Source organism: Centroberyx affinis, unplaced genomic scaffold (genome assembly GCF_046629955.1).
Source record: "Centroberyx affinis isolate AG114_WGS23_722 - 3 ecotype Tasmania unplaced genomic scaffold, CSIRO-AGI_Caff_v1 ptg000779l_1, whole genome shotgun sequence".
NCBI classification, from domain to species: Eukaryota; Metazoa; Chordata; class Actinopteri; order Beryciformes; family Berycidae; genus Centroberyx; species Centroberyx affinis.
In genome coordinates, this window is record NW_027279387.1 from 215,498 (window position 1) to 241,698 (window position 26,201).

At 40.3% G+C, this 26,201-nt stretch overlaps 3 protein-coding genes across 4 annotated transcripts; 1 reads left to right on the forward strand and 2 right to left on the reverse strand.

The window, feature by feature from the left end:
* Positions 1-182: 182 nt before the first annotated feature.
* Positions 183-8,711, reverse strand: LOC139644721 (gliomedin-like). Of its 2 annotated transcripts, XM_071520178.1 has the most exons (16): positions 8,361-8,711; positions 7,254-7,305; positions 7,125-7,142; positions 6,968-7,039; positions 6,313-6,405; positions 5,807-5,953; positions 5,458-5,538; positions 5,158-5,337; positions 4,429-4,614; positions 3,651-3,833; positions 3,129-3,203; positions 2,829-2,915; positions 2,372-2,434; positions 2,160-2,285; positions 1,919-2,069; positions 183-1,833 (listed from the first exon to the last, which is right to left on the reverse strand). In XM_071520178.1, the coding sequence occupies exons 1-16, from the start codon at positions 8,697-8,699 to the stop codon at positions 1,371-1,373; spliced, it is 2,316 nt and encodes a 771-aa protein (XP_071376279.1). In that variant the 5' UTR covers positions 8,700-8,711; the 3' UTR covers positions 183-1,370. The 2 variants fall into 2 exon arrangements, with proteins under 2 accessions (XP_071376279.1, XP_071376281.1); XM_071520180.1 differs by lacking the exon at positions 2,372-2,434.
* Positions 8,712-11,334: 2,623 nt separating this feature from the next.
* Positions 11,335-14,025, forward strand: LOC139644722 (aromatase-like). Its single transcript, XM_071520181.1, has 9 exons — positions 11,335-11,476; positions 11,732-11,882; positions 11,985-12,139; positions 12,510-12,686; positions 12,791-12,905; positions 12,988-13,102; positions 13,196-13,358; positions 13,445-13,686; positions 13,774-14,025. The coding sequence occupies exons 1-9, from the start codon at positions 11,344-11,346 to the stop codon at positions 14,023-14,025; spliced, it is 1,503 nt and encodes a 500-aa protein (XP_071376282.1). The 5' UTR covers positions 11,335-11,343.
* A 1,455-nt stretch (positions 14,026-15,480) lies between these two features.
* On the reverse strand, positions 15,481-25,519 carry ap4e1 (adaptor related protein complex 4 subunit epsilon 1). The gene is made up of 21 exons (XM_071520193.1): positions 25,216-25,519; positions 24,932-25,003; positions 24,671-24,794; positions 24,461-24,534; positions 24,198-24,319; positions 23,844-24,003; positions 23,496-23,662; positions 23,304-23,377; positions 23,079-23,201; positions 22,868-22,977; positions 22,632-22,771; positions 22,299-22,411; positions 22,058-22,176; positions 20,876-21,178; positions 20,212-20,323; positions 19,981-20,119; positions 19,580-19,835; positions 18,940-19,488; positions 18,452-18,642; positions 18,182-18,342; positions 15,481-17,469 (listed from the first exon to the last, which is right to left on the reverse strand). The coding sequence occupies exons 1-21, from the start codon at positions 25,354-25,356 to the stop codon at positions 17,309-17,311; spliced, it is 3,411 nt and encodes a 1,136-aa protein (XP_071376294.1). The 5' UTR covers positions 25,357-25,519; the 3' UTR covers positions 15,481-17,308.
* Between the last annotated feature and the right edge of the window lie 682 nt (positions 25,520-26,201).

Here is a 26,201-nt window from a genome sequence, read left to right on the forward strand (position 1 = left end):
AGCAGCCAATAGAGGTCTTAGATTACTTAAAGACAAAAAAAAATAGCCGTGTACAAAGTTTCCCACTAAACTCCAAAAGAAAATTGGGCAGTAGGAACCTCACTGCTGAAGTGATGCAGTATAACTTGAGGCCTGGTCATAACTAAGTAAGTAAAACTTTATTTATATAGCACTTTTCAGACGAGAGGTCACAAAGTGCTTTACATGATAAAAAACAAACAATATAAATAAAATAAATAAAAGAGCATACAACATTCAGCTGATGCAGTACAGTACCAGCTAGAAGGTACTTCAATGCAGATTAGAGCAGCACCAGTAAGCGAAACAAATACACAGGTAAAAATCTGCAATAAAATGTATGGAGGCAGACCAAAATACAAATGGTAAAAGGAACACAGGGAGCAATAAAAATGTTATGACCCGTACATTAAAACAAGGCTTAAAACAGTGCAAGCAAACCTGCCTCAACAATAAATGAGTTTAAGTGTTTTTTAAAACAGTCGACCAAATTAGCTGTGCGGATGGAGGTAGGTAAGCAGTTCCATAATCTGGGAGCCAAAACAGAGCAGCATTTTGGACCAATTGCAGCCGAGCGATAGTGGTTTGGTTGAGGCAGGTAAAAAGTACATTATAGTAATTGAGACGAGACGACACAAGGGCATGAATTAGTATTTCCAGCTCCTGGGGAGGCACAGCAATCTAATTTTGGCAATATTTCGTAAATGAAAGAAACAAGCCTGGATCACAGATTTGACATGTGTGTCAAATTTACAATGGGGGTCAAAGGTCACACCTAAATTTATATTAATTCCAAGAGGACCAAGGCACTGACTAAGCAGCTGTGATGGGTGATTCAGCCCCAAAAGTGCGCAGTGACCTTTAGCTGGCACAGCTGCTCAGCAAACTGTCACACAGTCACATGTCTTTATTCCACACTGTGTCAAAACACTGCTGGGCAAAATATTTCCTACAGCTGCAAACATCTGCTGACCAGCCAGCTTCTTAATCTGTTAACATGTATTTATGTTTCATTTATTTATTTGTTGAATCATCCTGAATATTTTCTTTTGCTGTAATTATTTATACATGCTTTCTTTCTGTTCTGTTCTTAACTCAAATCCTTTTCTTTGCTGCTGCAATGACCCACTTTCCCCACAGGGATCACTAAAGTTTCATCTAATCTTGAAATCCCATTGATCTGATTAATGGATCACAAATTTATTGCAATTAAGCCAGTGAAACCTATTAAGTCTCAACTTTTAACTTCCTCCTGTAACAAAATAATGGGACGGTTTTATGAAATCGAAGTAAAACCAACTGAGACTTCGCAAATCCCCTCATTAATCCTTTCACAAGGGTTGAACTTATTTTTAATCCAGTGTAAAATTAACTTTGCAGGTTTTCACACCGCTGTTCTCCCACATGTACAAAAGCTGTTTTTTGGGATAGTATGACAGCATAGCCAGGATGCCATTAGCTGGCCTTAAATCAAAACTTGCATCAAAAGCGTTCTCTTTCTTCAAATCAAAGGCATATGTAACTCTTCTGTCTTTGTCATCAGTGATATACAGCACCCCGCATGCAATGAAGCCATTTCCAGCTTTCATGGTAGGGTAGGCAGTGTTAATGACAGACACCACAGAAAATGTCTCATGATTTAGCTTAGCAACCATTACAGTGTCATCAGAGTTTGATGCAAAGATGACCCACAGTCCATTTTCATCCGCAGCAAACTTGAAATATGTCTTTGAGTTGTGGAAAAGATAAGCCAGGTTATGGTATCTGGTGTTCTCCATTATCAGAGTGTTTGTCCTCCTGGTCCCTAGGTCAAACCTGTAAAATCAAAACATTGATAATGAGTAAGTTTATAAGCTGCGTGTACAAAGTCTTATGTTATATTGTCAATACAAGCACTTACTTTAAAAGTTTGTTTGTTCCTGCTCTGTGGAAGTAAAAGGACCCGTTGTAAATGATGTGACCACAACCCTGGTAGAACTTCTTGATGTCTATGCTCTTCTTGCTGGTATCCAGAGAGGCAGAAATGTTCTTGTATTCCACCATAACTCGACCTGGGCCGGGAAAAGTTTATATGTTAAATCCACAAAGAGTCACTCAATTCTGTTGAAGAAGGGCTGATGTGCATTTGCTCTGCAGGACACCTGAGAAATGCTCCGCCAGCCAGGATCGGTCTTCGTTCAGCCGGGCTGCGTCTGCCATCCAGGCTCCAAACGTACTTTCCATTTTGGTGACTTTCTCAAAACATGTCACAGTTTTGATAATGCATTCTAGATGGATAGAAACAACTACTTCAGTATTTGAATTCATGTCTCGGTGCATAGATAGATAGATCTGGTACTACGTATTTTCTTACCAGGTTTTGTCCAGCTCTCTGTCTTATTCAACATGTCATTGTTCTGGAGTGGATAAGATAAGGCTAAAGCAATAATGAGAAAATGGCAAATTCATATTTTCACTGTTACAGAGCTCTAAATAAAAACTTTGTTGTTCACTTCAACTATTACCATCAAGGACAGTCAGTTTATTGATCCAGCCTTGGACTAACAGGACTTTTTTTTGGATGTTTGTTCTATCTACAGCCAATGTAATAACAGTACAATATATTATTATTATTATTATTATGGAAAGTACATCTAAATCACACCATTTGTAATGTATTTCAATAAATCTAGGAATAATAGAAATATTTGAATCTGCATATTTATTGAAGACGGTGGATGGTTTTTGAGGGGAGAGAAAAACTATTGGAACTAAACACAAATGTGAATTAATCAATACTGATACAAAATATACAGATGGTATTTTCTTACCACTTTTCGTGTGTGTGTCAATAATGTTTTCACTGTCAGCTCCATTGAAGGCGTCACTGTTGTGGGCCGGATATGCAGACGGTGAGGCTGTATAGAAAGAAAGATGCAGCTGAGTATGATGTTATATAATTTTCACAGATTCTATAGATGTTGTGATGCAGCACCTTTCAGTAGGATATAAAGGCTATTTGGTATTTAAAGGGAAATGTGTGTTCAGTGAAAGGAGGATTTGAAGTGACGGTTACTTTTACACATAATCCTGGAGTCATTTCATGTTATTCAAAAGACAGTATTTCCTACCAGCCTCTGCAGCATTCCCTGTGTTGGTATCATTCAAGGTGCCATTGCTTTTGTCTGGATAAAATGATACAAATTCTGCAGAGAATAAAACAGAATTTGGATTAATATTGTTTTTCACGCCATCAAAACTTTAAGAAAGATTTTAACATGAAATAGTTAAAAACAGGAAGTGCTCAAGGAATGAGCACTTCCTCACAAATATCACAATTTCATACCAACATAACAAGACATTGTCATCTTTTATCCATTTAATTTAATCAAACAAGAAACAAGTAACCAAGCCTAAACGTGATCCTACACAGGCACTTTTGTTTTATTTTTAACTTTGTTTTTTTAAGTCATAAACATAATATTATGTAGGCTAGTGAACCAGGTCATGAGTTGATATAGATCATATTTTCACATTTCATAGCTCATATTAAACAAGGCTATGGTGTTAAAGAGGGTACTGAAATTACTGTGGAATAAAAAATGTTGTAATGAAATCATGAAATCATCCCACCACTCAAAATGGCCGCCTACCAGATTCCATATTTGTGTGTAGAAGATCAGAAGTTTGAAGTTTCTCAGAGTGAGTCACATTCCAGACATCAGCGGCGGTGTCAGCTGGAGATGGTGATGATGATGGTGATGGTGATGGTGATGATGATGATGATGATGATGATGATGATGATGATGATGGTGATGGTGATGATGATGGTGACTCTGTGGAAAGAAAGATGAGGTTCAGGTAGCTGGGACTGTACAGACATCAGACATATTGAGAATCAAAAATTATGCAAATACCTTTGAAGAGGTATTGAATCCCTAAATCACAAGCAGTCTATATTCCAAATGATGAATTTACATTATATGTTGTGATATGTTTTATTTAAATTCTAAATGATTTCCTACCAGTCATGTTAATTGGCGAGTTGCTAATATTTTCTGTGTTGGTTTCAGTCAAGGTGTCACTGGTCAGTCAATAAGTTATCATTTTCTCAAATATCACAATTTCATGCCAACATAAGAAACTGTCCTCTTTTATCCATTATATCTCATCTCTTATATCAAACAAGAAACAAGTAACCAAGCCTAAACGTGATCCTACACAGGCACTTTTGTTTTATTTTTAACATTGTTTTTTAAGTCATAAACATAATGTTATGTAGGCTAGTGAACCAGGTCATATTGTTACATTCCTAGCTCATATTAAACAAGGCTATGGGGTTAAAGAGCGTACTGAAATTACTGTGGAATAAAACATTTTCAATAAAATCAATAAAGAGAAATCATCCCACCACTCAAAATGGCCGCCTACCAGATTCCATATTTGTGTGTAGAAGATCAGAAGTTTGAAGTTTCTCAGAGTGAGTCACATTCCAGACATCAGTGGCGGCGTCAGCTGGATATGATGATGATGATGGTGATGATGATGATGATGATGGTGATGATGGTGATAGTGATGGTGATGATGATGATGATGATGGTGATGGTGATGGTGACTCTGTGGAAAGAAAGATGAGGTTCAGGTAGGTAGGACTGTACAGACATCAGACATATTGAGAATCAAAAATTATGCAAATACCTTTGAAGAGGTACTGAATCCCTAAATCACAAGCAGTCAATATTCCAAATGATGAATTTACATTATATGTTGTGATATGTTTTATATTTAAATTCTACCAGTCATGTTAATTGGCGAGTTGCTAATATTTTCTTTGTTGGTTTCATTCAAGGTGTCACTGGTCAGTCAATAAGTTATAATTTTCACAAATATCACAATTTCATGTCAACATAACAAGACATTGTCATCTTTTATCCATTTAATCCATTTTTATATCAAACAAGAAACAAGTAACCAAGCCTAAACTTGATCCTACACAGGCACTTCTGTTTCTTTTAACTTAAGTCATAAACGTAATATGAATGTATTATGTATGATGGTAGGAAATCATTTAGAATTACTGTGGAATACAAAAAAAAATAAATAAATGTTCAATAAAATCAATAAAGAGAAATCATCCCACCACTCAAAATGGCTGCCTACCAGATTCCATATTTGTGTGTAGACGTTCAGAAGTTTGAAGTTTCTCAGAGTGAGTCACATTCCAGACATCAGCGGCATCATCAGCTGGATATGGTGATGATGATGGAGATGATGGTGATGATGATGATGATGATGATGATGATGATGATGGTGATGATGATGGTGATGGTGATGGTGACTCTGTGGAAAGAAAGATTAGGTTCAGGTAGGTGGGACTGGGACCCTAAATCACAAGCTGTCTATATTCCAAATCATTATATGTTGTTATGTGTTTCATTTAAATTCTAAATTATTTCCTACCAGTCATGTTAATTGGCGAGCTCCTAATATTTTCTGTGTTGGTTTCATTCAAGGTGTCCGCCAGGAGAGGGTGAGATGAAGCTGAGAAGAAACAGAAATGTAACTTATGTGAAGTTTTTTGACTTAATTATGATATCAATAATGAATGATATCAAAATGCATATGGAAGTTTAATCATTTAACCAATATACAATCAACACAATTTTGATTTTATGGAAGGACTGAGATAATTTTGAAATTTGACGGATAAAGGGTCATTGCTTTTGAATGAGTTATAATTAGGTATTTGGTAGTAAATATGAAACATGTTGATTCACCATAACTGAGGAATCTAGAGGAAGGTTCCTACCCACGGGCATGTTGGTCTGATGGATGTGCGCTCTGATGGTCCTGTTTCTCATTTCCTCTGAGGGCCCAGAGGGACTGGGCGGGCTGGGCGGTCCAGGAGGCCCGGGCGGGCCTGCAGGACCAGGTGGACCCCTTGGACCAGGAGGACCTTCAAACACAGAGGCAACTCACACATGGTAGACCACACTGATCAATCACACAGGGTCGTCAAAATTAGTAAATTATCAGGAGGTAGGGCTAATCTGGGCTAATAGGTGGATTATGATATGAATACACTCACACCTATCAACACCAATTTGTGACAATTAAGGGAAATTTTCTATCTGAACCAACTCCAGCTTTTCAGTGAGAATCATAAGTTGTTTTGCTAAGTGCTGTTTCATAATGGAGTGAATAGTAGAGCGAGTCTGACTGACTGACTGAGCTTAATAGCGCTGTGAGGCAGTGATGTCACCTCCCTGTCAATCATGTAGTTCTTGTCAGGTAGGGCACACAGTCATCTCTTACCCTCAACGAAAACGTCATTGGAGGTGTCACCTCTCTGTCCCGGCGGCCCAGCGTCTCCTTTAGGTCCCGGCTCTCCCCTTTCACCAGGGGCTCCTGGACAGTTAAGGCATCAACAGAAGCTACCATCAATCCAAAGAACTGAGTTGATTTAGGTGTTAAAATTGAAATCCAACCTAAACAGGATTCCCATATGTCAATCCTATGATTTTGAAGAGATGAGCTTAGATTTGTGCACATGATATAACTTTCTCTCAATGCTAAATGCAACGGAGCCAAGCGGTGATGTCATCAAGAGACACTGAGATGACCCAATGAATGAGGGAGAGAAAAAACGTATATATGCACACAGACAGGGTGATTTTGTAGCGATATGGACACATAGGCTCTGGAAATCAATCTCCCATTTATTGCCAATGGAGCAACGATAGAAAGTGTCTCTTGGTGGCAAAACTGATTACTATGTGTGTGTGTGTGTGTATGTGTTTCGGAAGAGTTGTTACGAAACAGGTTGAATAGTCCGAGATTGTTGGATTTATGTGTGAATTCTGCGTCAGGGTGGATTTGTCTCTTCTAGTGTTTACTTCTACACAGGTGTTTGTCTACAGGTGTGCCCTATCAAAGCTCTACTACACAGTCCCAGGGTAACAGCTCTTACCCTTTTTTCCTCGTCTGCCCTCCAGTCCAGGCGCTCCCTGTGGTCCTGGTAACCCGCCTTGCCCACGCAAACCTAAGCAACAGTGTAATGGGTGTAGTAAACATATTCCACACTAACTTTAGGTAGATGATAAGTCAATTAAAATGTCTGGTTTTACCTGGAGGTCCTGGCGGGCCTGTAATGAGAGAAATATTGAGGAATATTTTACACAAAGCATATCAATGAAGCACCAAGGACAGCTATCAGCACACAGAGCGTATTTATAATGATAATATTTTAAACGTACCTGTTAAACAAATCCCTCTGGAGCTGTTGCATAGATCTACAAAGACTTTGAGCTGAAATAAAGCAAAACAGACACAACACACAAAGTCAGGTGAATTGGAAATTTAATCAGTTACCGATTAACCAAGAGAATGCGATTAATATTAGTTTCCACTGTTATGCTGGTGATACCCAGCTCTACCTGTCTGTAGACCCAAGTGAAATGTGAGGCAACTTTCCATTTGACATTAATGTTTTTTTGCATATTTGGAATTGGAAGTCTCTCTGTTTCTTACATTAACCAGTAAATCTGAAGTTACTATTACTGGGCCTACTGTTAGCGCTCCAAAACTGTAGTAAATTGCTTTCAGTTTCAATCTACATCTGGACGAACATGTTAAGGCAGGTGTGCAGTACAACTAGAGGAGCCTTTCCAAAATTACAATTTGTCTTTTAATCCCCTGGAAAAACCTGGAAATCCACTTCTTTAGGCTTGCTTGTACTTGAACAAATAGTTATAATTATTCCGTGCATTTCCTTTTCTTTTTTCTTTATTTAATCCTCAGGGTTAGGGTTAGGTTTTTAAAAGCATTTTGTTTGTAACCTACACATGATTCCCATATGTCAATCCTATGAGCAGTTTGTAACTCTGTTGGTCTAATACTTGTATCACTGATAACTGTGTTGGCCTCCTTCTCAAAGACTGGGCAGGAGCCTCTGAAGCGATGCCAGTTCCCAGAGGATGTGAGTGTGGCAGAGGGAGGACCGGGTAGCAGCCACGCTCCACTGCTCATGCTGCTTCCCCAGGAAACACTCAGTGGAAAAACAGACCAGACCCCTTCTTAATCACTGCAGCAGATTCTTGGATTTCAGAGTATTATTCTTTGCATCAAATGGACATTTTTCTGATCCCAAAAGAGGAAAGACGGGAAATATTTCTTTAAAAGATGAGAGCGAAAATACTTCATGTTGTGTCTCATAATGACAGTAATCACAAATTCACTCATTTCTTTTTCTACATTCACAGGGTTGCATAATAAATAATTCCTGAAATTCAGACAGACAGCCGTTTATATATTCACCACTTCAGAACACTTTGAGTATATTATCAAGTGGATTAGTATCTTACAGGGACCATGGAGTATGTCATCATCATCAGCATGTCCTTCTCCTCTTTGCCATGGCTGTGTATTGGTTCTCCACCTCGGCTCCTTCTGCTGCGGTGGAGCTTTGCCTCCGGCCGCCCTGCCTCCCCCGGCTCGGCGCTCCGGAGGGTTCCCGCCCGCAGCCCGCAGCTCAGCGACAGCACCTGCACCCGGGCGTCCAGCCTGACGAGCTCGCCTGTCAGCTCCCTGTGCTGAACCAGCAGGAACACCAACCCAGCGGAGCTCAGGACCAGCAGCGCACACATCCCCACCAGCAGCGCCACCAGAGCCCGCGGAAGAACGACGCTACTCCCCTCCTTCATGCTTGTTCCCCTTTTCCCCCGGTCCTCCAGTGCAGAGTGATCTAGACTCTCTGACGTTCACAAGTACATACAGCACATATCTGAATGCATGCCAACACATGAGACAGACGGGGGAAGTACGGCGGCGGAAACTACACTGTAACTGCTGGGAGAAAAAAACATGTCAAAATAAGTCTATAACCACAGGGGAAAAATTCATGATACATTGCGCAACTGCAACTGCATCTGGAAAACAGTTAAAATCTGCAGGCCTATACTTGATTTATAAGCAGCAAGTGTACATATTTCTAGAGTGACATACAGTGTCATCCATAGTGCATTCTCATCATTCAGCTGCTCTTTCTCCCATATTTGAAGCCACTCCATCCTACTCTAAATTATACAAAAGTGGAATAAAAAAAAAAATACTGAACAAGGGAAACATTCTTTGGATCCACAAGAGAGCTTTCAGAGCAGTTTCAATAAAAGACAGTGTGTGTGTGTGTGTGTGTGTGTGTGTGTGTGTGTGTGTGTGTGTGTGTGTGTGTGTGTGTGTGTGTGTGTGTGTATGTGTGTGTGTGTCTATAAAACTCCCTTTTCATAAATGGGTTTTCATGTTTTTCACTTATTTCAGTATCTATCTCTAACTAAAGTATTATGATCATCATATAGATTTTTTCCATGAGCATTGGTGCTATAGTAAGAAAATTAATGAGTCTTCAATTCCAAAAAGCCCTCATCGTTGGGGCTTAGTCTCCATGACAACTAGGAGAGAAAGTTGTCCGACCAACTTGTACTATGGGATAAAAGTCCTGAGGCTCAATATCTTGATCAACAACATACCAGCTATTCATAGGTAGTGAACTTGAACAATGTCTACATGAACACGGCTTTCCCCTCCAATTTTACTTGCATGCTTTACTTTCAAGTTGTCTAATGCTGATAATCGTATAGACAGCGTGTTAAATCATTCACATGTCACATCTCCTGTTTCATGCCCTTGTTCCTCTCTATGTGAATGGCAGCTGGGTAAAACCCTGCTCCCTTTGACTTGGGTCAGCCTGACCTCGCTGACTAATTTCCTCCTGAAAAGGCTCTTAAGTTGATGAATTGGACAGTGGGGGTTCTTTCTTTTGAACGACGCTAAAGGTGAAGTAAGCCTGCCTCAAAAAAATGAAACACAAGAACAACTGATGAAAGACAGGTTTTTGCATTCTCATCAATAAAAAGTGTTTTTGTTCATTTTGGAGCAGCTCTCTGGTTTAGATGTGCCACATTGTCCCACCTTTGAGTCTGCTGTATAATGTTCTGCCATTTAGTGGTACTTGTAACCCCCAAGTCGTGGTGTTTCCAAGCAACCAGTAAAATGAAAGCTTAACCAAGGATTTATAAACACTTGCATCACTGATTTATTTGGCTGAAGAATGCTGCACATCTTTAAAACCAGTGGAGGAAGCAGTACATTTCCAAAGTGCCACACAAATTGAGCTCTTGCTGCTCAGGAGACGTAAAGGACGAGAAAAGTAAGTATCACTCTTTGATAATTTCTTAATGAGGAATTAAAAACTGCTTAGAATAGTACAGATATTACTAGCAAAGATATTAATTTTGTTTATAAAGATGTAGAATTAATAAAAAAAAAAAAAAATATATATATATATATATATATATATATAATAGCTTGGGAGAATACAATAATCTTGCGAGCATGATAAAGTTGTAATAACATTAAAGGATCAAGGAAGAATCTGTCTGCCGGCCTCAGGTTTACAGCAGTGATCTTAGATGTGGAATCTAATAACTAAACCTTTATCAGACAGCTGCCTCAGTAAAGCAAACAGGTCATCATGAAAAGCTTTATGTGGGTGTGTTTTGGTTTTACTAAGTGCCAGCACTATGTTACATCCCAGTGCTGAAGGACAAGAGTATTAAGAGGGATCAAAAGGCAAGGCTGTCCAGAGTTTAAAGTAACACTGGAATGAAACATTTTTTTGCGTTTTTAGCTCATTCTAACCATCATACCATACGCCTATTTGACAATTTCTACCAAAAAGAAATGTCAAAAAATGTATTTTATTCTGTTTTATTTTATACCAAAGAAACTCACATGGACCTAAGTCTGCATAGGTTTTGCTCCTCCACTTTGATTTATTTTGGCCTCTATCACCTTCGCAAAGATACTAGTCGAGTGTGCTGTGATCTTTCTATAGATTGTATTTTATATCAAAATCTCATTAATTTTACTTCCTAGAAAACAGAACGTCTTCAGAGGTGACCTCATCGTGTACCAGGAGGCGTACATAAAAAACTTCCAACCAATAAAAGCATCACAGATTTTTGAACAATCCTGCCCCTCTAAAACGTTCTCTTCCCAACTGATATCCCATTGGTTTACACTTTTGAATGATCCTTTCCCGCATTATGTCGTGCCTCAATATCCCATTTCAACATGTAATAAATCACATTAAGGAAGAAAGACACTCTGAAATTTCAGTTTCATTGTGACTTTAAGGTTCCTCTCCTATTTTGTTTGGGGTTTTGAGGTGAGATTTTGTCTGCTGGCTAAAGGAGGGACAAACTCTATAGCCGCAGGTCCAGCTCTCTGTGTGTGTGTGTGTGGGCAGATGACGCAGTGTTGTCGCTCAGGTGTATTTCAGACAAGGGGATGCTGCCTGTGGAGACACTCACCATGAGCCCCGTTACAGTCGATATGGAGTCTGGAGTCACTGCCCTGCTGCTGCTGCTGCTCTGCCTCCTGCTCTTCACCTGGAGCAGAACCAGCCGGTCACACACACCAGGTAACAGCCTCCAGCTTCTACTCCTTGTTGAAAATCAACATAAGGTAAGATGAAACTTTACTGAAATTAGATGTGGGCAGATGACATAGACATAAGGAATCACCTGTGAATAGACGGTTTTAAGTGTCAGAGGTAGGGTTTTCTCTTTAAAGTGTCTCCGGATCTTCTGATTTAAGGGTGGCCTTCGTAAACATTACACCACCCTGCTGCCCTAAATTATCAGCTGTTTCTCTCTACTAGTCCCGTCTCTGCCAGGTCCGTCCTTCTGCGCAGGACTTGGCCCTATTCTCACCTACGCCAGGTTCATATGGACTGGGATAGGAACAGCGAGCAACTACTACAACAACAAATATGGCAGCATTGTCCGCGTCTGGATTAACGGCGAGGAAACGCTCATTCTCAGCAAGCAAGTCCTCTCTACACTCCACTCATTTTTCAGCAGCTGCAGCTCATGCAGTGAATCAGGAATCAGAGATACGCTGAAGTTAAAGCCAGGCTTTTCTTGTAGGTCGTCTGCAGTCTATCATGTTCTGAAGAGCGCCCGCTACACTGCCAGGTTTGGGAGCAAAAAAGGGCTGGAGTGCATTGGAATGGAAGGGAGAGGTATAATTTTCAACAGCGATGTCCCACTCTGGAAAAAAGTGAGAACATATTTTGCTAAAGGTGAGCAATCATCTTAGACAGACAGACAGACAGACAGACAGACATATATAGCACATATCAGCAGTACAAAGATTAAGTCTGAGTGTTGTGGTGTCTCAATCTACTCATGTGCAAACCATTTACTTTACTTACATACCATGTTTTATTTCACATCTCTCTACTGATTTCTACTTGTAGAGACTAATCCAACTTCTACTTTGCAACTATAAAAAATAATCAAACAAAATGCTTTTATGCAAAAAGAAAACCCTAAAAACTAAAACAAAGTCATGTAAATTAAAGTCTGACAGTGACTGAAATGCTGCCTCTGCATTGCACAGTTTTGACCATGGTATCTGAAACACTTGGTTATTGTTATTTGGTATGACAGCTCTCACAGGACCCGGTCTGCAGAGGACACAGGGAATCTGTGTGAGCTGCACAGCCAAACACCTGGACCGGCTGCAGGACATGACCGGCCCGTCCGGCCATGTGGACACTCTCAACCTGCTGAGGGCCATAGTGATGGACATCTCTAACAGGCTGTTCCTCGGGGTGCCTCTCAATGGTTAGTTGGGTGTTCACTCTCCCGACTCATACAGTGTTTTTTTCTGCTGGTAAATAAATGATGCAGCTTTCTGTATCTATATTTTTGTGTTCCCCATAACTCAGCAAAGGACCTGCTAATGAAGATCCAAAACTACTTTGAGACCTGGCAAACAGTTCTGATCAAGCCTGATATATTTTTCAAAATTGGATGGCTGTACAATAAGCATAAGAGAGCAGTGTAAGACCTTCACACACTACAGTAATTCAACATCTGGCGTATGATTTCTACTACCTAATCTGTTGCTTTGTGTGCCAAACAGCCAAGAGCTACAGGATGCAATGGAAAGCCTTGTTGAAATTAAAAGAAAGACCATCACTGAATCTGAGAAGCTGGATGATGATCTTGACTTTGCATCGGAGCTCATCTTTGCCCAGGTCTGTCTCTTCTGATGAGTCTATACTATCTGTGTCAAAGGGTGACCATCCTGAGGTTGTTCTGCATGTGTTGTGTATGTGTTCACTCCACAGAACCACGGAGAGCTTTCAGGCGAGAACGTCAGGCAGTGTGTGTTGGAGATGGTGATTGCGGCGCCCGACACTCTGTCCATTAGCCTCTTCTTCATGCTCATGCTGCTGAAACAAAACCCTGAAGTAGAGCTGAGGATAGTGGAGGAGATGAACACTCTCTTGGGTGACAGATTTACAACCTCAGTTTAACTCTATGGCATGTGAAAATCTAACTATTCTAACAATCCCTCGTTGTATTCTCATTACCAGGCGATAAAGACGCAGAAAACGTTGATTATCAGAACCTTAAAGTGCTGGAGAGCTTCATCAACGAGTCTTTGAGGTTCCATCCTGCGGTCGATTTCACGATGCGAAAAGCTCTTGATGATGATGACATCGAGGGCACAGAAGTGAGGAAAGGAACCAACATCATCCTCAACATCGGTCTTATGCACAAGACTGAATTCTTCTCAAAACCCAATGAATTCAGCCTGGAGAACTTTGACAAAACAGTAAGTCTGGTGAACGTTGTGCAACAACTTATGAGTATGAAAAAAAACAAACAAACAAGGTCGTTCTTTACCTCCTCTCTCTGGCAGGTGCCCAGTCGTTTCTTCCAGCCTTTCGGTTGCGGGCCTCGTTCCTGTGTGGGCAAGCACATCGCCATGGTGATGATGAAGGCCATCTTGGTCACTCTGCTGTCTCGCTACACGGTGTGTCCTCGGCACGGCTGCACCCTCAGCAGCATCCGGCAGACCAACAACATGTCGAAGCAGCTGGTGGAGGACGAACACAGCCTGGCCATGCGCTTCATCCCGAGAACGACACCGCCTCAACACACTCAACACTGAGGGGCGAAGCCAATGTTAGATTTTTGACAAAGAATTACCTATAGGTATTGTGTATGTTGAAGGGAGTAATTGGAGAAATCTACAGGTAACTGCCAAAATAAAGGAATTACCAAAGTTAAGAGTCGTAATATAAAGTTGGGCCTGCTGAGCCTCTAGTATGCCTTGTTTTGGGACTTAGAGAGACGTGACATTGAACATGAAATTCAACCCTTTGTTTTGCATTAAACTCTGAAATATTTCTTAGGCGTTTCTTAGCAAAAGACATGATTTCAACGTCGCGTCTATGCTTTAGCTCTCATATAGCCCAGGATCATTATGGCTATGTATAGACCTATTTTAGACCAAGCAGTAAATACATTATTACAATGAATAAACATCTGTAAATACCAAAAATATGCACCAGAGAAGTCCTGTAGACTAGCCTACAAGATAATTATCTGAGCACAAGAAGTAATTTCAACATTGCGTCTATGCGTAGCTCTCATATAGCCTAGGATAATTTTGTCTATGTATAGACATCTAATAAACTTTCACTTTTCAACCCCATTTACAACTTAATTTAGCCTAGACGGCTATGGGCCATTTAGACGTGTTTTAATCGTCTAATCAACGTAAAATTGCTCAGTGGGCTGGTTTGAGGCAGCAATATGGCTTTCATTGTGTTCATGTTTAACACACAATTCAACCCGGTGCATGGGGACATTGTCATGTGGGCCAGACTGCTTCCGTCAGCACAATGGTTTACCATCTAAGGGGAAGAATGGGACCATATGCGTGCTAAGACATGCACCACAAAAAAACACAGAGCCACTTCTTAAATATATGTTGCATTGCTTATTTACGGACGTGTTTCCTTCGCCTTGGCAGTTACCTGTATGAAATATTGTCAAAGTACTGGTACAGTATAGTATGTAGTGTGAGCTAGATGTAAAAGGCATGTTATAATTTCAGTACACACTGAATGTAGAAAATATTAGGGACACTTGCTCTTTTCATGAAGCACTCTGATGAGGTGAATCCAGCCATTATCCCTTATTGATTTCCATTATTAAATCTATACCAATCACCAAGAAGGAGATGTAGATAAAGAGCAACAGATGAGTTAGAGAAAGATTTTTAAGCTTTGAGACAACTGACGTGGATTGTGCAAAAGGGGCTGCAACTCAATATCAGTAAGATGCCCTTTATATTTTGTACATTTGGTGTATGTATGAAACAAGCAGCAATGATTAAATTCATTCAATAAACAATAGAAATCTTTAGTTCCATTACATTCTTTAGTTCCAAATAATAAATGTAGACTAGAACTCGGGGTGGGGGGGGGGACATCATGAAGTCTTTATTGTCACATCCTCTCCCTTTGCCTCAAGTCCAACACATCTGTTCCATAGCTATTACAGGCCTATATACTGTAGCAGCCTCTATTGAATGAAAGGTCAGTCAGTCAAAAGTAAGTTAGTTTGCATGTGTCAAATTTATTCATAAGTTAGCAGAATGGAATGACAGGCACTCTAAAAAACAACTATTTTATCTGTACCACAGGCACAAATCAAACACGCCACCTTGGCATTAGAACATAAGGCGTTGGGTTAAATTTGTGTTTTAGACAGGTCTTTAGTTTCAAACTGTGCTTCAAATCCAGCACACAGGTAAACGTTCCTTTCAAGTTGGATTAAATAATACAGAGTGAGACAAGTCCTACAAACTGCAGACTAAATCTGGCACAGGGCAATGAAACAGTACATGAAGCACAATGAATGATTTTTGTTTTCTTCAGTTGAAATTAATATAAAATATTTTGTAAGAATATAAATCCAATAAATATGTTTGAAATACTGCATTGATACAAAAATATAATAATCAAAGACCACTAGAATCCACCTCTCGCTGTGAACTTACTAACCGAAAATATGAGTGCATAGATAATCATGTTACATTGAATGCAGCGTCTGCAAAAAATGGAGGAAAATGAAAACTCCCACCATTCCTCAGCATAATTAGAAATGGACAACATGGACAATGCCAAATGAGACCTTGATAACACTGTCACTGCTGTACTTAAGACAAGCTAGCTCAATAGTCAATCTCATCAAAGACCTTAGAGTAATGAGTTTAACTGCTGCACTCCAAGGTTAACTTGAACATTACGTATGCTTTGGACAAACAGGGGTGTGAATCCCTTTTCACTGCACTGACACGTTAGCAGTGAGACTAACAGGTACTCCTTTGAAAGGCAGCTTACTCAAGTCTGTAAATGTAAGTCTGCTTCATTGACAGGTACAGCCGCTTAAATTTTCCTGATCATACTTCAGCCAAATGCACACTAGAAGTGATGAAACCTTTGATTTGGTACAGAATCACTGTGATTAACTTTGAGTCACTTTGAGCTGATGCTACTATCTTCCCGGTGCTTATCACAAGCAAAGCTAAGCAGCAAAAGATCTTAAATGGAAATACAAATCAGTGTAAGAATTTATGGTTCATACAGTTTTGCTGAACATGAAGAGAACCAAAACTCTAATCTGTAAGCATACAAATGTAAAGTTTAGAGTTAGTTACTTAGTGGGCAGTTAATGGGAGACCAATCTTGCTAATTGATAATGATAAATAATGTTTGTCTGAACATTTGCATCCAAACGGGCTTCTTAGTATTGAAAGCTCTAAACCAGAAAATGTAGCCACATGCCTAGAAAACCATCTTGATTATGGTACAGCCATCTTTTCCAATTCATTCTCTAATGAAGTTACAAATTAGAAAGCAGGACAAAATCTCTCTTGCTACAGCATACAGACGTGGGGCACAGGAAAAATATATTCCCCTTTCAGATCAAAAATATATCATAATTGTTTACTTCACCCATTTAAGTTTTCAAGTCATTGTGGAGCCCGCTCATCATTTTAAGACATGCTTGTGTTTGTTAGTTCTATTTTGAAACACCAGACATCCACTGAAGAGTTCAACACACATTCACTTTCCCCTGAGGTTATTACCAGCGATGACTTTCGAGAATCTGTAATGTAATCTACCAATTCACCTGTTTAAAAGCAATAAATATCATTCATGGACATAAAACCGGAACCTTCTAAGTAACATATAGTGGAAGAGACAACCAAATGGTAAACAGTGTACTATGAGGATGAGGATGCACAACATCCGGTGCTTTGCACTGTATTCCTTTAAGTCATTGCAGTCAGGCCAAACTTGTGTACCTTCCTCTCTAGCTGTTGAGGGTCTAGGTGTCTAGTTGCCCCTCAGCTTCAGTGGAGGAGTGGTAGTGAGGGGTCAGTGCTCCTGTAAAGCCATCTGACAGTGGTACAGCAGGCAGTCGGGCAGGTCAGCGACCGGAGAGCGCAACCACACAGCCAGGGCGCCGGCATGGATACGGCAGTGCATCAGACATGGCTGCCCCTGGAGGAGCCGGCAAGCTACGATCCCCTCCAGCCCTACAGGGAAAATGATACAGGTCACTTAATATGAGTGTAAAATACATGTAGGTGTGCATTTGTTGCTTACAATGAACACATATCAACCTATATGTCATAAACCTTTGGTCCTTGTACATACGTATTATCAATTTTAAAATGTGCATTCTTCATGTTATTACCAGTTACTTCTAAAAGTAATTGGTTACTTTATTTTGTTACTTACCTTAAAAAGTAACTATTTATGTTACTGGTTACTCTTCATTAAAAGTAACTGGTTAGAGTACTTTTGTGTTATCCACTTCCAAAAAACAAAGCCATAGGAATATGGCTTGTGCTGCCAACTGTGTTTTGATCATTGTTTTAAAATGCAATACATAACTTCTGCTCTGTTTTTATAACAGTAAATCTCATTTATATCAAGCATGCTTGGATTTTTTTTTTTTTTCAATTAGCAGCATGCCTGCATGAAATGCTGCAGGATTTTGACGTTTTTCTACTTTTTTTTTTTAAATTTGCGCTAACAAAAATGAAACAAACTAATAACACACGTAGAGAACTGAAAAACAAACATGTTAAGTTACTGGTTACCACTAAAAAGTAATCTGAGTACTCCAACACATTGCCAAGTAACATGTCACCCACAACACTGATTATCATATACATTAAATATGAAATCATTGGCTATTGAACTGAGATTTCAATTCAGAGAGGAAAATAAACGTCTGTTCACCTATGATGTCCACGACATGAAGCTGAAGTTTCTTCCTCAGTACATTTAGAGTGGCTGTAAGAGGATCTGGGCCATCGTTTAAGAGTGTCAGGTTCTGCTTTGTATCGTGGGAGAATGCCAGCCACATTGCTCCATACTCCTCTGTGGACACAGTCAGAGGTCTGCTCCAACACAGCAACAGGAGAGATGAGAGACAAAAGTAAGCAACCAATACACTTTGAGTCCACAAGGCCGTATGTAATTAAATTAAGATGGTGGAAAATAGTGTACCTGATGAAGTTGGTTAGGGAGAGTCTGTATGAGAACTGCATTGTCTGTGGTTCCCCAACAGGCAACTGGTAGGAAACCGTCCCAGTCACTTCCACGTGAGCCGAGGGCCTCTTCATGATCAGGGAATACTGGCACACTGCTACACTGTGGCATCGCACCTCCTCCACTGGACTGTCAGACACACAGGATACCTGAAAGAAAAACAGCAAAAACCCTCCTTTAATATGAAAGACTGATGAGGATAACATCAAAGTTCATTAATCATTTTCTGCTTGGTAAATTACCACTTATAAAGAAGATTCAAGTCGCACACTTGTCTTTTTTCTTTTAGTTTCAAGCTTTATTTAACCCAAATAATAAATAATAAATAATAAAATAACACACAAAACTAAAAGAAAAGAGAAGAGTGCGCAACTTGAATTTTCTTCATAAGTCGAAATATTACAAAAGCCTACAAAAGTTCTTTTTACTGATGCTCTCTAAATTACCTCAAGCTCTCCTGAGTCTATCTGTAGTAGCATCTGTTGAACGGCAGAGTCAGAGGAGTTGGCAATGAAAATGATGAGCAATAAGGCATCCTCTTTCTGCACATGACAGGCTGAGAGATCCAGGCTTTGGTTGGAGCAGAGAGGGGTGATTTCTGAGCGGGACAGCCCCGACAGCTCAGCAGGCAGATGGGAGCTGAGGCATAAGTCCTTGGGTTTGTCTGGGTCTTTGTGTGCAGCCGGATCAACAGCTACCATACCGTTATTCTCAATGAGAGACGGACCGCTTCCCGTAACTGTCCCCTCAAGTAAATCCCCTTCTACATCACAGGTGCCATTAGTAGTCGTGAGGCCCTGAGGGAGCTGGGAGGTCTGTTTGGGTGTGGCAACAGCCAGTTCTGAGGTGACAGTTGAGTCCAGTAGGTTGTTACACAGCAAGTTATCCACAGTGCTATGAGTAGATTTAGATAATTGCTCGCTGGCAGCCGAGGACGAGCCCTGACCTTTGGCTTTTCTTCTGAATCGCTGGGGCGTCGGCTCTGACTTTCCCATCTGTTAGAAAGCAAACTTCAAGTTGTAACAAGACATAATTGTTGCAGTATTCATTTCAAGCAGATACAGATGAGCCATTTAGAAGACTCACCAGACACACAGAGCTTTGGGAGCCCAGGCCGACAAAAAGCGATGAGGCCAGCTGCTGTTTCTCTTGTTCGGGCTCGGGAGTGGGCGTCGGAGTGGGACTCTGGCTGCGGGTGCTATCAGCCCCCTCCTGCTGGCTGGGTGACCGCAGGGGACTGGGAACCTCAACTTGGGCACTCTCCTCCAGAGATTCCTTCTGGGCCAGATAGCCCTCCCTCCCCCACACCCTCTTCACTCCATCCAGCTTCAGAGTTGCAGTGCTAAAAAAACAACAATGGCATATCACCATTTGAGTTCATAAGATAATATCAATCGATAGGTAATCAACCAAAAAACATGCAGCATAATTATGCCGGTGATATCCCAATTTGTTAGACTAGGAGTCTTCATGTTGTGTCCACATACCCTCCACTGCGTGAGGGATCAGTGCTGTTGCCTGATAGACCTGAGCTCACGGATAACAGTGTAGGAGACTGTCTGTCTGCAATGCTGCAGGAGGAAATGCTGATAGGCAGGGACAGGCCGTATGGCTCCAGGCTCAGAGCTGAAGGAAACCACACAGTCAGAACATATCAGAACAAGGCAGTGAACATGCAACCAAATCTGGCACAGCCACAGACTGAATATGTGTTTTACCTTTTGCTTGAGCTAGCTCCTCTTGACGCTGATGGGGAGGCTTGTAAGGAGCAGCGCCAGCAGCCAACGCCTCAGACACAAATCCATCCAAAAAAGACAGAGAAGAATCCACCTGGCAAATAACATGATGCCAAGTGAACTTCCGCCTAAGCAATTTAAGCAAATTACCACTACAAGTTTCAACTTGTCCTTTACTAAGGATGAAAAGAACTGAACATTTTGAAATGAAGGAGTCGTAATCTTGGGATCAAGGAAATACTATCATGAACTATTGACCAGATTTTCAGGCTTCTTTGGTGCCAGATGGGTTTGGTTTGCCACATAGGACAATACAATGATTAAGTATTTGTTAGTTTTGCATATTCTTCAGTGGTTGTCAGTTTATCTGACGCTGTCTGAATTATCCGAATGTGGTAAACCAACCCATCAGGTTACTCCAAGCATGTTGAAACAAATACTAGGAATTATTTGGTTGATGCAGAAAATTATTTCCTGTACTTTTGACATTTTATACAGATATCTTGACTATTTTCAACTGTAGCTGACATTCTATCCTATATTATATGCTGATTTTCTATGATTATTATTTGGAAACCACATAAAATCACAAAATCACAATATACAATTATACATAATTAACAGTGTAGCCCTAGCTGTGCCTCACCTCCAGGGGCTCCAGGCCGGCGTTTCGAGGCAGCACCCTGGCCCGAAGCTCTGAGCCTTGGCTGAGGTGCTGCAGCTCCTGGACCCTCTGTCTCAGCACTGTGTCCAGGGACCCGCTGTATCTTTCAGAAACCTCCTGGGCCACACACACACAGGCAGGACCCTCGCTGATCTTGGTCATGGCCATTAGGACCCAGCTCTTGGTTTCACTGCTGGTGCGCTTCATGTCCAACAGCTTGGCCAGGAGTCTCAGCACTGTGGCCGGTTCCAGTCCGTCCCTCAAATGAGAGTATTCACCTAGAACCTGTGCAGAGCAGAGAAGGGACAAAACTGTAGTGTGCTTGAAATACTATGTGGTGAATCTCATTAAGGTGGAGTGAGAAACACAGGAGTGATGTTTGATGGTCACTTGACTTTCTGAAGATAGTACTGTCTCGCTTCTAACAACAGAGAAACAGATCAACAATCAAGTTGTTTTTATCCACCAAATTTAGAGAAGGTTATTCATGCTTTGTATCTGATCTTGTTTACACCACTGCAACTCCCTCTATTCTTGCCTAAGAATAAGTCATTCTTGTCAAAACTCACTCTCATGTCTCCAGATCATTCACAATACAGCAGCTAGGATTTTAACATCTCTCCACCTGTTAGATATCAAATTGATCTTACGATTTTACTGATCAGGTTTAAGTTAAGTCTGGCCGCTAGCCTCACTGCAGACTTCTTCAATCCCTATGAGCCTGGGTGCCGCCTGAGATCGTCTGACAGGGAAATTCTGATTGTCCGACAGTCTCAAACTGACAGACAGACAGACAGACAGACTTGTGACTGACTGTACTTTTGCCTTCTCTAAACTATGGACTGACCTCTTTGAGGAACTCAGGCCAACTAATTTTGTATACTTTTTTAAAACATATCTTAAAAAACATTTTATTGACTTTTATGTAACTGTTTTTGATTTGCCAACTTTTAATCTTGTGTTGTTTCTTATGTTTTTGTCTTATTTTTTCTAACCAATTTTCATTTGAATGGAGTTGCTTTTTTTCTCTCCTCCTTATACATTGTACTATTCTTGTTGTCATATGTTCCTAGAAAGCACTTTGTAAACTTTGGTTTTATTATTATAATTATTATTATATAAGCATTATACAAACTATATTCAAATAAAGCCAGCAGTGCTCACCCAGCTGATGACTTGTAGGAAGCGCTGAGGCAGTTTGGCAGGCTCTCCTTGCAGTAGAGACACATATGAATCAACAGCAAACAGCCTCAACTGCCGGTCCTCCTCCACGTTGTCAAAGCCTGGACCAATAAGAAATAAAGAATTTAAGAATTCAATATCAGTATCAAAGAACTGAACTCAACTAATATAATATTAGAACACAGGATCAATACAGAAGAAGCTGAGCATGTGGTTTTCTCACCTTCTGACAGCAGTTTAAGGAAACTGTTTGGGATGTCGGGCTGCATCATGTCTCCGCCCAGTGAAAACACCGTGTTCATGGTCTCAATGAACCATTCATTGTCCGGCGCATATGTATTTTGGTTCATAGGAACAAAAACCAAGTAATAAATGGGAAAACCCAAAGTCTAATACAACAAAATACAACAGCATATGTTATCTTAACTTCACAAATAAAAAATATACTCGTCTACTGAGGCCACAAGAGCTAATTGATTGTAATGGAAACACTGAGTGCTGCATCTTTTTTATAGCATGATTCACAGGTTCAATGACCAAAATCATAAAAGGATATTTTTCTGCCAGTTCTGCCACCTTCCCCACCAGGTCAATAGTAGTGTAGTCATCTGTACTGAGGCGGAGAAACTCCAGCATCTTCTCGACAATGACTGCAACATTCTGGCCGTTGGTGATCCGGAAGAGCAACTCCAGCGTCTACAAGGGAAATACAGAAAGTCCCGTGATGCAGTGAATCTACAAGTCAGTGTTGTAATGACAACAAAACCCAAACTGCAGCTGTACCCGCCTCACCTCACGCTTGATGATGAGGTCGGAGTGATCAAGACACTCTATAATGGTCATCTGATGCTGCAGGGCAAGATTAGCATCCTGCTGGACCACGTAGGTGAGGGCCTTCAAGCCTGCAATAACACCAAATTAATAGTTTTACTACAGTAAATACCTGAAATAGTGATTGGAGAAAAAGTGGCTTCAATTGGATCAAGTTTTATTTGGATCTTACCTAGATATTTGAGATTAATTTTCGGTGAAAGAACAAAGTTGCCGATACACTTTGCAGCTTTTTCCAAAAGATCAGCTTTGGGATGAATTGTGTATATGGATTTCACACACTCATATAATATTGCTGGAAAAAAGGAAGATTTATAAAAAAAAAATGGTAGAAATGAGTACTTAAATGTTTAACAGAACTGAATTTACCAGAAACTGTATAACAGATGTGACATACCATAAGTGATGTTATGGTTCATCTCTGCTCTTCGTAAAGACTCATCAAGGACTTCATACATCATCTCACTTGTACTGTCAACAAGGAATAGACTCAGAAAATCTACTTGGAATAAGGCAAATATAGAGCGCTAGTAACTGCATGGTACCATAGGCAATCAGCTCATCAATGGATAGAATAGCTAATAATTACCTCTGGTCGTTTTTCCCTAGTAAGGACAGTATTCTGAGCAGCTGGATTTGAAGCCAGGGAGCAGGAACACTGTGGTAGTTAAAATCCATGGGCAGCTTCCCTCCCACCACTTGCTTCAATATGGTTACAAAACTTGCTGTCAGGTCCTTATAACCTTCTGGATTCTCCTGTAAGGTAAGGGAAATGTGTGACATGAGTGGATAACAGTGGCTTCTGCTCTGCAACAAAGCTCAAATCAAGATATCAGAGCTGATGCACTACAACAGTAAGTTTTCACAAAGAACCGGTCGCCATTGTAGCGAAGCCTGAACTTGGAAAATAATAGTGGAAGACGGTAAAATTAAGGACCTTGATCATCTGTAAGTAGATGTGTAGTGAAGCGGTCATAACACCAGGATCCTTGTCGCACAGAGCTTTCCGAAACTTGTTGTGGATGTGCTGAACTTGATTAGGTGCTATTAGGTAGAATTTGTACAGCGCCAGAACTGCTTTCCGTCTGATGATTTCCCTATAAATAAGTTACAAGAAATACCATTAAATTATGATATTTGAGCACATTTTTCATGTTTAGGATTAGGGTAACCGTATGAATAAATAGGCATGAACACATAGACAAGTAATTCAAACTGGAAAGGCACAGCATTTGAGGGGGGGAAAAAGACAATAAAATAAAATACATTATCATACAGCTCTAACCCTTACTTTGGGTGATTGAGTTTCTCCTCCACCAGTGGAAGGATTGCAGGTATCATATCTTTGGGGAACACTTGACTGACAACAGTCAGAGCCATGCACACTTCAATAAGGTTTGTGCTCTGAAGATCCTGTAAACACAAAATATACATATATACACATTTGTTATCTTTAAGATAAGATAAGATAGCACTTTATTGATCCCCTTGGGGATATTCAGGTAATTCAGATCCTTGCTTGAACGCAAGATGGCAAATATGTACAACACTAACCTTCAATACAGTGTTCACAAGGAGAAGCAGCAGCTCATGACTTTCATTCAAAAACAAAGACACAGCTAGGTAACCTGGAAATCAGAAAGACATAATCACTAATTAAACCAAACAAATTCATTTTTGTGCAGTGTAGGATACAATGGGATCGTTTCATTGTTATAGCTGGATGGGGATGAAGATTGACAAATTGATTAGAAAACAACATACCGACTCTCTTCTCCAGAACAGTGCCTTGTTGAGCCAGTTTGATGGCATGAATATAGCTGAAAGATGCTTCATAACCCAGCATTTCACAGTAGATAGCTCTCACCATGAGCTCCTTCATCTGCCTCTGGATTAGATGATGACACAAGGAAGTACAGATATAAATTCAGCATGTGATGAAACACCTCAGTCCAGATATCAGCACTTTCAGGCATCACTGGACCTGACAGTCTCTAGAGCAAGACTAAAATGGGAAAATCTTACCATGGAGGTGTTGGGGGAAGACACCTGTTCTTTGATAGAGGACAGTTCACGTTGAATAAGTTTCTCTTCCTCCTTAACAGCAGAAATACAAGTAAAGGCAATAAGATAAATGAAAACCCTTGTGGGCAAATGTTATATGCGAATAAATGCCTTCTAACGTCTGAACTGACTCGCTCTGCTTGCTGTTGACCACATTAGCTTAGTCAGCTTAGCAAGCTAGTGCATCAGCAACAACCTAATGAGGTTCAGTTTACTTCTCGTACCGCTCAGATGGACAGACTCACATGTTTGGACGTTAATTCAGTGATGCCTCTGATGAGGTTTCCTAATTTAGAAGTGGAGGATAGTTTTCCAGACCCAGGCTGTGAGTCTAGAGACAGCAGACTCGGCAGAGCTGTCAGGGTTTTCTCGACAACATCGCTCATTGTGGCGCCGAAAAGCAGACTCGACTGCTGGCTTCTTTCTTGTAAAATACAGCGGTTAAATCATTTACCCATAGCACTGACGCGTTCTTAAAAAAAATAGCGAATATTTACTGTCAAGCGCTTAAAAATATCTCAAGTCTTGGAATATTAGCTTGCCAGTCGGCCATTGTTTTGATTCAGCAGACTGGTTCGTTGATGATGTCACTTCCGCGTGTATTTGCAAAAACTTTATTTGTTTCCTTCAATGAAAACAAACAGCAGCTACTGGTTTTACTTGCTGTATTCAGCTGTAGGCCTACCCTCTCTGACAAATATTTTTTAAGCCTTTTTTCCCCCCAAAACATGGTTGAAAGAATTGGTAAAATTTTGCGGGAAAAAAAAGACATAATAAAGGTAAGGAAGAGGAAAAACAACAGCAATAACTAAACACAACAGTGATATTCAAAACTCAGTTTTTTATGTTTGTGATATTTTGATAAACAGTCCCTCATATAACTGGTATGTACAGTAAACTACAACAAAATAATTACAATAAATATGAAATTACAGCCATCAGACAATTGCATGAAAAGGAGTACATTCTAAGAATTCAAAACATCTTTCCACATATTATTTAGTATTTAGTTATTCATCTAGTCGGGTACCATAGGGTCAGGGTATCTGAAGTGACAGAATGTGCACATCAAGCAATAAGTGGTTTCCACAGCTGGGAACAAATAGAGATGAGAGATAAAACAAAATTTAAGATTATACGGACGGAAATGCAACATCATACATTTTATGTTTTCCTGTAAATTTTGTCTCCTACACCACAGAATAATATTGCCAGGTGAGTTGCTTTCGAG